Genomic DNA, 12,684 nt, shown 5'->3' on the forward strand with positions numbered 1-12,684 from the left:
GAAGTCCATGCTTCTTAAAGTGGCCAAGGTTGAGAAACACTAGGTAAGACCATTTAATCATGAACCGAAGATGAGAGAGTGACAGCAATGTGTGAACAAGGAATAGCAATGGCGATAGCATTTAGAATTAGATATTGCTACACAGTGCTTTACAGCCCTTTCCAGGAGGTTAACAGAATCAGCATATTGCCCCCAACAATCTGGGTCCTCATTTTACTGACCTTGGAAGGTGAATCAACCTTGAGCCAGTCAGAATCGTGCTCCTGGCAGTGGGCAGAGTTAGCCTGCAATACTTCATTCTAAATACTGTGCCACCATGGCTATGCACATGGAACACTGCTCTGAACATGGCTCCAAAACATGAAGTTGCCAGACAAGACAGCTCAAGTGCCACAGAAAATTGCAGGCAAGGAAAGCCAAATGAGAATGACAACTGTTGCAATTGTAACACATCTGGGAAAAGGCTGGTTTGGGACAGATCAAGTCTGGAATCCAATTGAAAGACCACAAAGCTACTGCAAGACAATCACATTTTGCTTTAATATCCTACTTTAGGAATCTACTTCCTCGGAATAGCCTTTGATTTCTTGCAGTTTTGACGCAGTAGGGCCATCTTAACTGAGTTGGAGTTCCAGCAGAAATCTCAAACATCTGGATTATGGGGGTGCTGGGCCCTTGAGGCCTGATCCTAGGTTCTTACCAGCCATTAGAGCCACCTGCTTTTCATCTGCTGTTGTTTTCCATCCACCGATCTGGCCCAGCCTTTGAACAAAATTGTTCCCAGCAGAGGCCTAAAGACTCCTCGGATGCTGCTGCAAGCATCACAAAGCCTGTTGCTCTAACCCTTTTCTGTCAGGAAGGAGGAACAACCAAGGTTTAACCAATGCCGCATGTGAAGCAAGCTTTGAAGAGGAATAAGGGCAAGCGCAAGACACGGGGCCAAGGCCACGTCAGGGGGTAGAATAGACTGTTGCACTGCAGCTAAACCCCGGGCTGGTTTGCCAAGGTTCAGACTAGGTGGCTTTGACGAGGGTTTTCTTGTAGCTTACTTGCTAACCCATGGTTGAACGTACACAGCTGAGCAGGAGTTCGAAGCAGAGTTCACACATGCTAAGCCAGGCCGCCTTAAGGTGGCAAGCATACCCAATGCTCCTTCCTCCTCCTATTTTCCCCACAACAACAATTCTGTGAAGTGGGTTGGGCTGAGAGAGAGTGACTGGCCTAAAGTCCCCCAGCTGGCTTCATGCCTAAGGCAGGACTAGAACTCACCATCACTGGTGATTGGCCCAGTCACTCAGCTGTCTTTCGTGCCTAAGGCAGGACTAGAACTCACTGTCTCCTGGTTTCTAGGCCAGCACGTCAAAAGACTACACCAAACTGCAAACATTGTTATCATATTTGAATAGATTTATATAAGATGCTATATCAGAACCCCTTGGTACACTGTATGAAGGAATTCAGTTTCTGCTTTATAAATTCTGGTTTATGGTTTTGTTGCATGAACCCAATCTTTTGGTTTAGTAATACATGGTCAACAAGTTATGATTTAATGTAATCCAACAACCTTTGAAGGAATTGGTAGCCACTGTTTTGAACCACTAGCTAGATTCATATAATAAATTGACTCACAATACAGTGGAGCCTCTGGTCATGAACACTTCTGACCATGACCAAATTGGGTTCCGACCACAAAATTCACAATTTTTTTTCCCCCATGGCTGATTTCCCCTTCCACACCAATTTTTTTGTCAGTGCCAAATTTCCAAAATTAGGTTCGGGTCACGACCAAATCAGGTTATGGCCAAAGTTATGAAACCAATTGTGTTTGTGACCAGAGGTTCTGCTGTAGCTGAAATAGTTAAGCATATAATGAGAACCCCAAGGCAGCATAGATGTCTGGTACAAGCTACAATGAAGTCAAAGGTGTGAAGACATTGTGTGATGACATCGTGATACATATCCTCTTCCCCATACGTGGTATTTAATCACCTAGGGTAATCTCCTACTAAACAGGCTAAATATTCAACATTTAGAGCGGGGTCTATGGAGATTCTCAGTCATCCAGGTCATAGTTGTCCCAAAGGTGTTTTTTTTTTCAAGAGGCAATTGGACTTTCTGGTGCTACCAGAACTGGACTACCAGAAAGTCCAGTTGCCTTTTGTGAACAAAAAAGCACCTTTGGGATGATTTAGAGCAGGGGAGTCTAACCTTGGCAACTTTAAATCTGGTGGACTTTAACTCCCACCCCAGCCAGCCATGCTTGGATCTCCTTGCATTCTCCACCACTGTACAATTCATACCTGGGATTAGCTTCAACAGTTTGTTTATTTATTTTACTTATTTATTTATTTGGTTTGTCAATTGCTTACAAGATAATAGGTATAAGTAAAAACATAGTTATGAATATATGGATACATATAAGAAAAATAAAAAATATATAAAAGAAACAATAGGACAGGGGCGGTAGGCACGTTGGTGCGCTTATGCACGCCCCCTACAGACCTCTTAGGAAAGGGGTGAGGTCAACAGTAGACAGTCTAAGGTTAAAGTTTTTGGGGTTTGGGGAAGAAACCACAGAGTCAGGTAGAGTATTCCAGACATTGACCACTCTGTTGCTGAAGTCGTATTTCCTGCAATCAAGTTTGGTGCGGTTAACCTTGAATTTGTATCTATTGTTTGCTCTTGTGTTGTTATGGTTGAAGCTGAAGTATTCATTGACAGGTAAGTCATTGCAATGTATGATTTTATATACCATACTTAGATTGGACCGAAGACGGAGTAATTCAAGGTTTTCTGGGTCTAGAATTTCAAGTCTGGTGGCATAAAGTATTCTGCAACGAGTAGAGGAGTGGAGAACTCTTCTCGTGAAATATTTCTGGACTTTCTCAACTGTGTTAATATCAGATATGTAATGTGGGTTCCAGACTGATGAGCTGTATTTGAGTATTGGTCTAGCAAATGTTTTGTATGCTCTAGTTAGTAGTGTGATATTACCAGAGAAAAAGCTATGTAAGACTAGGTTAACAACTCTTAACACTTTTTGGCTATGTAGTTACAGTGGGCTCTAGCACTTAGATCATTAGAGATGAGTACTCCAAGGTCCTTTACAGCAGTGATCCCCAACCTTTTTTACGCCGCGGCCCGGTACCGGCATCAGCTGGGCGCCGCCATCTTTTTGATGAAAAAGTGCTTCCGGTGACTTCACGGAAGCGCGTTTCATCATCAAAGCTTTCGGGTGAAATGGCTCTAAAGTCACGAGCTCGTGAGCATTTTTGGTAGAAATGGCTTTCTACCCGGAAAAGCTCACTGGAAGCGCTGGCGCCGCCATCTTTTTGATGAAAACGTGCTTTCCGGTGAGCTTTCTACCGGAAAAGCTCACGAGAGCGCTGGCGCCGCCATCTTTTTTGATGAAAAGCGTGCTTCCGGTGAGCTTTCTACCCGGAAAAGCTCACCGGAAGCACTTTTCATCAAAAAGATGGCGGCGCCCAGCAAGCCAGTGGCCCGGTAGGAGTTGTTCTGACCCCGGTGGTTGGGGACCCCTGCTTTACAGAGCTTGGATCATCAACAAGGTCTTGACTATTCAGCCTGTATTTTATTTTCTGATATTTTTTTGTTTGTTGAGATTTGAAGTTGCCATTTGTTTGACCATTCTGATACATAGTCAAGGTCTTTTTGGAGGGTAGCAGTATTGTCTGTGGGGTTGAATAGCTTTGCATCGTCAGTGAAGAGAATGCAGTTGCTCTTAATATGATCACAGAGGTCATTTATGTGGAGTATGAAGAGAGTTGGTCCTAGAACACTGCCTTGGGGGGACACCACTGTTAACAGAATTTGATAGGACCCTCCCATTTTTGACCATTTGTTGTCTATTTGACAGGAATGCTTCTATCCAGTTATGTTCAATCAACTTTGGGGCTTGGCTGAAGGGGGTGGAGGGGTCTGATGAAAACCTTAATGGACACCACCAAGCTTGACAAAGCAGGGAGCCACCGCTGTCCCGCAGGTCCACCAGTGTTCAGAAAGGGTCGGGAGTCCACGGACTGACCAGGCCGAGTCCTCCTCCAGATGTTACTCATCATCCCCCCCCACCCTTCCCACCACAGACGTTACCAAGCACCCAGTCCTCCTCCTGGCGTCTTGCCCCACCCTCCCGCCATTGGTCAGGTGAAGGTGCCAGCCACCCCTGAAGGACTTGGGAATGCGTGCGTGGAAAGGAGGGAGGAGGAGCCGTCGGCACGCATCGATTTCCCGGAGTCACCTGGTCTCTCTCCTCGCCTTCCTTCCCTTCTCTGCAATCGCCGCCACCGTCACCCCCGGTCTGGGCACCTCCAGGAAACGGGCGGGGCTTCCTTCCTGGCCACATTCCCGAACTGTGCCTCTTTCCAACACCTGCCCTCCCGCGTCTCCCCCCCCCCGCAGAAGCGACGCTCGGCTGCCAAAATCCGGCCGCCCCTCCCCGTTTGATTCCTGCCAGGCTCCAGCGGTGAGTGCCAAGGGCTTCCGGGGAGAGGACGGAGAGAGGGGTGGTGGTGCAAGCGACCGTTTGAGCGGGGTCGTAGAATAAACCCTTTTAGCGGGACCCCCGACCAAGAGGGGCTCCCCCTTTCTACCTTCCTTCCTTCCTTGGCGCCAAGTGCCTTGCAGTTTGCCTGCACGGCCCGTGGGCGCTGCACCTGGCACCCCCACCTTCCCCCTTCCCCCGCCCAAATCACGTGCCCTAAAACGGCCACAGGTCCAGCCTTCTCCCACCTGCCCGACCGGGAAGGCTTCAGGACAGCGTCGTCATTCTCAGCTGGGAAAGGAAAGAAATATTTTCCAGAGCTTGCTTGGAAAAATGCCAGCGGGAAGGGGAGCCCGTATGTGTTAGCAATGCTGACTCAAGATTCTGCACCCCCCTTGTTCCATCATGGCATCTTGGAGGATTGTATGGGAATCAGCTCGGGATTTTTGTTCTGCTTTGGGTGGAGTTTTTTTTTGGGGGGGGGGGGGGGAGCAAGGAGAAAATCTTCCCTTTCTGCCAGGTTATTATAATCCAGCTGTCTGGCCCAGATCTGCCCTCAAGTTTGACCTACAGCTGAACTACACAACCTGCAGCCCCAAGGGTGACAAGAGTCCCTGTAAGCTGTGCTTGTGGGCCTTCTGATGTTCGTGTATACAATATACAAAAGTGTTCAAGGCCTAACAATGGCTTTTGCGTAACTTGTGAAGCCCGTTCAGGTGTTAATTTGTGTGAGGAGAAGGGGGTTGGCTTGGCCTCTTTTGCAAACAATTTGTTTGGTCAGTTTATCACTTGTGGCAACAAGATCAACCTGTAGTGCCAAGATAACCATTATGGGAGGAAAAGGGGGATAGAAATATATGGGGGGATGCCCCATCAAAGTTTGCTGGTTTTCTTGCAGATGTTTCATGACCCAAACTAGGTAACATCATAAGTGCTAGTGATTAGCACTGATAATGTTACCTATTTGGATAAGGAAGCACCTGTAAGAAAACAACCAAGCTCAGAGAGTGACAAAGGACCCCTCATTTCAACCTTGAGCCCCAAATATTTTCATTTACTGGGTGCTCAAACACTGAAGCCATTTGTCCGGAATGGTATAGGGTCTTCTGCTTCAGCGTGGGATTGGACTAGAAGACCTCAAAGTTTTCTTCAAATCTTATTGTTCTATGTTCTGCATTCATTTTGATGACTATGTTATTCATTTCTTTTAGTAAAACTTGAATTAGATCAGCTAAAGTACTTATCCAGGTCCCACGTAAAGTGACAGGGTCCTCTCATCCCAACGTGCATTCAGAGGACTATTGTGGCTTTAAGCTAGAAAAAGTCTACGCAACATAGTCATGTAGTCATAGAAAGATGGAAAATTCAGTCTGTGAATTACTTGTGGGTTAGCATGAAATTTATCGTCTCCTCCCCGTCTCCCTAGTAAAAGAAGCACTAGGGTTGGCCTCTCACAACTCAGCAATAGGATTGGCCTCACACAACTCACTGGACCAAAATCTGGTTACTTTGTGGTTCAGTACTGTATGCTGTGTGAATTCAACTTGGCTGGTCAATTTTTATTTCAGTGTTGCATGAACCTGCACCATTGAGTTAATGAAATAATTCAGGATTACGATAACAAGAAGCTCATTATAGGAGCCAAGGAAACTTTCCTTAAGTCCTAGAAAACCAGACCATATTCAGAAGAAGCTTAGTCAGCTCTAATCACAGAGCTACTGATCACAGGGTTTTTTTATTTGATGACCCAGGCTTTTAGACAGGTCTACATGTTGAGATTGGCCTGGGATCCAAAGCATGAGTTTCAGGATGACCACTTAGGAGTGTTGGAATTTTTCTGCTTATTGGTCATGTCTTGACATCTACATTTCTTTCTCTGCTGGTTTCTTTTTCCCAGTTGGGTGGGGGCATTGATGTTTGCCATGTGCCAGCCGGAATTCCGCCTCCACCCACAGCTCGGTGAAGCCCAGGGAAATTCACAGCAGGATGTGATCTACCGTAACAAAAAGGACTCCCACCCAGACAAGAACCTCAACTTCATGGATGAGACGTCCTACGATAGCAATGAAAACTGGAGCCAACCGATATCAAAGGCGCCAATACCAGAGGAATGGGAACAATGGAATGACAACGGGATAAAGAAGATATCTGAGAATCTGACTGATCTAATACAGAAAGCAAAGAATTGCTCCAGAAGCATTTCTCAAAAATTGTCTGAGGACAATTTCCTGGGCTTAGGGCAGGAGAAAAGAGAAGAGGAGGACATCCGTAGACCACCTGAAGGTGCTGAGTTCTGGAGTCCAGAACAAGAGACCCAGTACCAGGTGAAGGTAAAGAAAAAAGGGAGTCTGCTCAGCTTCCCTCTAGAAGACAAGGGTTATTCCAGCAGTCGTTGGATTGATAGCCCTGAGAGTCATGGCACCAATGTTTGGAAGATACCTTCTGTCACTGATGAAGACTGGACACGCAACGCTAAGCAGCAAGCTTCCTGTGGTGATTCTGACAGCTCTTCCTCTAGTTCTGAGACCTTCTCCCCAGCACTGGCGGAGGCCTTCAGGAACATGCAGGAGAAGAAGAAGCTCAAAGAGTTAGAGAAACAGAAATATCACACCCACTTAGTGATGTACCGCCGCCTGGCTTTGCTCCGCTGGATTCGCAGCCTCCAGGAGAAGGTTGCCGACCAGCAAAATCGATTGCAGGAGAGCTTTGACACTATCCTGGACAACCGCAAAGAACTTATTCGACAAGGCGTGGTGCACACTAAAACCCCAACTTAAGAGAGAATTGTATAAAACAGCCCCCACCTTCCATCTTTTCATTTCTTAGCTTGGCCTCCCAAATAAGGGTCATCAGGATCATGGCTTGTTTGCAATGTGCCCCAGTGGACTTTTCTCATGTTTGATGTTCCTCCTAGGACAGATCAGAAAATTATCAGCAATTTAATCATAGACATTCTAAGACATATTATGTATGTGGACACACACTTTTTTTTCCAAGATATTTTCCAAGATGCATCACTTCTGGAGGTGAATGTATTGTAAATACAACTTACAGTGAAATGAAATTAGAGATGCATATGGTATTACGATGAGTAGAACCTATGGTCATGGAGAAAAAATGAAAAATCGTGGCTTATAAAATACTTGCTAAGCAATCTGAGATGGAAAAAAGCTTGAATTGGGAACTTTGCAAGTCAGTTGAGTCTTGTACTACTAATTGGATAGAATGTTGGATGCTTCAAGCCATGATACAACTTGCATGGCATGACATCCTTATGATACAGAAGAGGTAGTTCTGTGCCACTATTTGATAACCACCCCAAACTGCCAAATTTATGTTCCTCCTAGCCATTTCCATACTCTTTGTCTTATTTATCACCTTTGTTAGTTCTTAACTAGACTCCATCCTTCTTGCCAGGAAGAATGGGTTTTGAGTTGGTTTGCTATCCAAGCTTTTTATCCTAGCTCACTTCCTACTTCCAGGTGCTTACAACCTTTTCAGCCCTTAAAGTTCAAACCTATCAGTATGCAAAACAAGAATCTTGAAACCAAAGATCTGGAAGGCTTTAGAATAGGCAGGAGTCTTCTCCCCAGCCTTATATTTAGTTAATCTGCATCTGATTCTTTCCTTGGCCCTTATCGACTTATCAAAAATGGGATAATGCTGAATTTGAAGCCACTCTTAAGCTCCTTGAAAGCATTCAGGAGCATGGGGCAGGAAATGAACCAATCAACTTGTGTCACGAGTGCAACCAACCCACAATTTGAATTGTATCTCCTGATCTTCGGCTGATCCTTGGTATATGTTGAACCACTTTACAAGGTTGGATGTCAACATACAAATCTGTGCCTGGGTTGATTGAAGAAAGAGGATCTTGTTTCCTATGTTTTAGACAATGACCTCTTTAAATTAAAATCAGAAGCATTTTTCTCTGTACTTCCAAATAAACCAAATCTTTCCAAGAGTGTGAATCACCTTGGAGACCAAATAAGATTTTACATATAACTGCATGCGCATTTCTTTAAATTTAAAAGAAAAACAAAAGCAATATGGAATACTGTAACTTTCAAAGTAGCACAGTTGTACTGGCTAAAACGGAAGTCTAGTAGCCTCTTGAAGCCCAAATTTTTTTGCATAAGTGGAGAAATAATACATTACTTACAACTGTAATGGAGTCTACCCATAATGGTCGTAAGTCATGCTGGCTGTAAAGCAGGTCACCTATGTGATTGACCTAATGTTATGAACTTTTTTGGTGGTCATTAAGCAAATGCTGTGGTTGTTAATTATTCACCTTGGACCATTTTTGTCCCAAACCAGAAGTAAATGCTACTTTTCTGCAAAAATACAATAAACCAGAGTCAGGTAATTGCAGGATGTACAAACAACTGTAAATATGAACATCTACCAAGTGTCTGGCATGCAGTCATGTGATGCATGGGGTGAGGGCCAGCTGTTGGAAGTTTGGAACCAAGCTGTACCTTTGAGGGGTGTTCATCATAACTTCTATAAAAGAGTCTTTGGATGACTTCAAGGGCAAGGCCTTGGGAAGAATATGGAATTGCCTTCTTGAAAGATGCTTTTCCAGCTTCCCAATTTGGGATTCCAGGAAATCCCAAACTGCAACCCTTCCATTCAACTTTTAGCATTTTTTAAAAAGATCAGCAAGGAAAAAGGTTCAGTCTCAAAACCTTTCTTCTTTAATCTGTTCATTCTCTTGGAAGGGAGAAGAGACATATATCTCATCCTTGTGCTTCTCAATTGTACTTCCCAGTATTAACATTCCACTGCCCTTTTTAAACAAGTGTGCTATATTTCCTTGAATTTTATTTCTATAAGAATAATTCCTGTCTTCCACTCCCAGAAAAATTATAGAAATTGCTCACACAGTACACTTGAAGAGATACCTAGTGATGTGGGTTACTTTGCAGTAACACAGCTACAAACTACTGTTTTCTAGTCTACAGTGTTTGGTGAACGCAAACTGTGAGTAACTTGCTATCAAAACTGGGTCCTCTCTTAAGATGAGTTAGAAAGTTTCCAAGAGTGTTTGACATTTTCCAAAATTTCTAAATTAGGGAGTACCAGATGAAAATATTTGCTTGGCCAGTTCAGTTGACCAAATCTGATTTGCTATTTCTTTGATGTGATAGAATGTCAAATTTATGTCAACGTTAATATAAAACAACATCCCTTACTTCTTCGGTGTAATCTGTTGACCTTAGTTGGTTCTGGTTACTTTCAAGATAACTGGATATTTTACCCAGCATCTTTTGGGTGGAAGTGAAATTCATTATTTTAAATATTTTACATAATGTTTATTTTAATCTTCCTTTCCTGTGGATGATTCTATCAATAATAGAAGTACAGATATATGGGTGTACATTTCCAGTAATGGATATCACGTTGCGGAAGTCCTTCTCAAACTGACAAAAACCCCAACCTTTAACAGTAGAGAAACTTGTCTGTTGCTTTTCTATATTTTTTTAACAGAAAAAAAATATTACAAAGTATAATATATGCTAGGATAATGATGTAAACTAACTTTACTGATTGTAGCATTTGGATAATTATTGCTATCGCTAGTACAAATCAGGAGTGATATGCATGCTCTTTGAAAGAAGATAAAAATGTCTGTATTTGGAGACATACTTTGAATCTTGATTATTAAGCTGGTACCTAAGGCATTTTGGGGGGGAAAGAAATAAGATTATAGAGTGAGAATGCAGGGAACAATGTGTTGGATGTGAAATTTCCATAGATTTTGTATGTATTGTGTCTAAGCCGATGCTATTCAGGTAGTCCTCAATGACTAATTGTGAGCTAATTGAGCTCACAGTAAAGTGGGTCACCATCTGAGCATTCCCAATTTTACAACCTTTTGGTGGTGGTCACTAAGCAAACACTGCAGTTGTACATGTTGGGTGGGGACTTCTGGGAGTTGAAGTCCAGAAGTCTTAAAGTTGCCAAGTTTGGAGACTTCTGCCAGAAAGGGCCAGATCTTGCCTCTCTTCTACCACTGTGTCTGGCAGGTCTGCAGGCCAAAGAGCATGGTAACTACTGGAAGATGCTGGCCTGCCAGCAAGGAGGATGCTGATACAGTCTACCTGCCCAGGATGACTTGGCCCCTACCTTTGCCCCAGGAGTTTGGCTAGTTTGTAGGCCAGGTGGTAGGCTAGATTTGGCCTGAAGACCATAGTTTGCTGACCCTAGTTTAGAAGATGGCACTGGTAAAAGTGAAGGAAAATTTGCATTAGTGTCAGTATGATTGCTCTAAATTGATTTTATATTTTTTTTCTTAACTGGGGAATCCTGAGAAGTATCACTCTTGGGGAGTCAGCCACTCTATCAGATTACTAGCGCTTTGCCCAGATACAATTCCCAGGACTTATTCCCAGATGCCAGGACCTTTAAACGGTAAAAGAGTTATTAGATTTATGGATGTTTGTTGCTTTTTATGTGCAACGATTATGCATATCTGTGGCTTATTGTTTTTTTTAATTTAAAATAAAAAGTCTCATACTGAACTTTGATGAGTGATGCTGAAAATATAGTGCTTTTAGCTGGAGAGCGAATCTTTCCCACGTGCCATTACAGAAGCGTATTAAGAATTGCAAAATTCTGTTAGTTTAATTGTGTAATGAAAGTACAGTTGTATTGGCCTATATGGCATTGGTTCCTTAGTTTGATCTAACTTGAAGAGCTGACATACACTCAGCAATCAGCCCTAGCTAGGTTCACCAGGCTCTGCTATCTGTCTGAAGACCTTAGCTGTTGATAGGCAGGTGGTAGAGCAGCATTTCTCAAACCTAAGAACATTAAGACAGGTGAACTGGGTGGGGAATTCTGGGAGTTAAAGTCCACCTGTCTTAACATTGTGAAATATTGGTAGAGCAACATCCTGTGACTTCCTGCAGGGAGCTGTCCAAGGTCCTAAGGCTTCTGCCAGAACTAGCCTTAGAGCTTATTCATGTCATTCTCTCTGACCTCAACCAGCCAGGATGCTTTGACTTGACTTTGACTTTGGGAAGTGTCATATACTAGTTAAGATGTTGTATTAGGAATGGGAAGTGTCTAAAACTGAGAATGGAAGCTTATTGAGTAGCTTTGGATAATTATTATCTTTCCAATGTTTCTGTGGAAAAAATAATCAGAGAAAGGAATGCTGCATATTACCCTATGAACTTTTTTTGGAAAGGTGGGGTATTAAGATGATGATGATCATCATCATCATCATTATCATCATCATCATTAAAGGACAGAAAATGCCAGGCAATGGTATTATCAGTAGTAAACTAAACACAAGGGACTATTTGGGACAAACTCAGAATCGTGAATCTATAAATAAATTTTCAACCTTTGTTTATTATTGATATCATGGAGGCAGAATCTTTTGAAATGTTTTTAATTGTTTTTTCTCAGATTTCTTAAGTGTCGTTTATGAAATTAGCTATCAATAAATTTCATTTTTCGGTTGTTTATCTCCATGATATCTCTTGGCCTACCCATCATGTCCAACTTAGAAGTAAGGAGAAATTTTCTGACAGTGAGAGCAATTAATGGAATAGCTTGTCTCCTGTGGTTTTGTGTGCCCCATCACTGGAGGTTTTCAAGAACAGACTGGACAGTCAATTGATTGGGATGATGTACAACCTCTGCCTTGAGCAGGGGGCTGGACTAGAAAACCTCTGAGGTTCCTTCCAGCCCTATGAATCTATGAGTCTATGTCTTCTAATGTATATGCCTGGGCAATTCCCCCGAATTCTACAAATGAACGGGATACTTGTGCAATAAAGACTTGATGTGAAAACACCACTAATATATGTAACACTGACTCTAAGACTCAAATTAAATTTAGTTATTTAAGATGTGTGGAGTTCAACTCACAGAATTCCCCATCCAGCATTCACACATCTTAAAGCTACCATGTTTAAAAAATACTGCTCTAAACCTTGAATTCACTAAACCTCTCTGTCTCAAAAGCAACCTGCTGTTGAATACATTGTCTTATCTATCAATGTCTATAAGTAATACAGGATATTTATAATTTAATAGAAACCATTCTTTAAAAAAGAACATGCTCCTTGGGTTCTCCAAAGACAATTCTTGCAGCATGCTTAATTTAAAAGAAAAAGAAAGACAATGTTGCCAGAGGATGGAACTATTTTTGAATCCACACAAAG

General features: G+C 42.8%; 1 protein-coding gene across 2 annotated transcripts in view; it reads left to right on the top strand.

The window, feature by feature from the left end:
• The first annotated feature begins 4,398 nt into the window (after window positions 1-4,398).
• The window catches only part of C8H1orf216 (chromosome 8 C1orf216 homolog), a 48,728-nt gene continuing 40,442 nt past the window's right edge, over window positions 4,399-12,684 (top strand). The window contains exons 1-2 of one of the 2 annotated variants that reach the window (XM_087970567.1): window positions 4,399-4,483; window positions 6,399-8,520. In XM_087970567.1, the coding sequence (XP_087826693.1) occupies window positions 6,415-7,278 (864 nt within the window). In that variant the 5' untranslated portion in view covers window positions 4,399-4,483; window positions 6,399-6,414 and the 3' untranslated portion in view covers window positions 7,279-8,520. Of the gene's footprint in view, window positions 4,484-6,398; window positions 8,521-12,684 lie in introns of those variants that run through there. The other variant, XR_015750433.1, reaches the window with a different exon arrangement.

This window comes from Notechis scutatus, chromosome 8 (assembly GCF_049901735.1).
Source record: "Notechis scutatus isolate UNSWTSFEM ecotype Mainland chromosome 8, rNotScu1.2, whole genome shotgun sequence".
In the NCBI taxonomy this organism is placed as follows: domain Eukaryota; kingdom Metazoa; phylum Chordata; class Lepidosauria; order Squamata; family Elapidae; genus Notechis; species Notechis scutatus.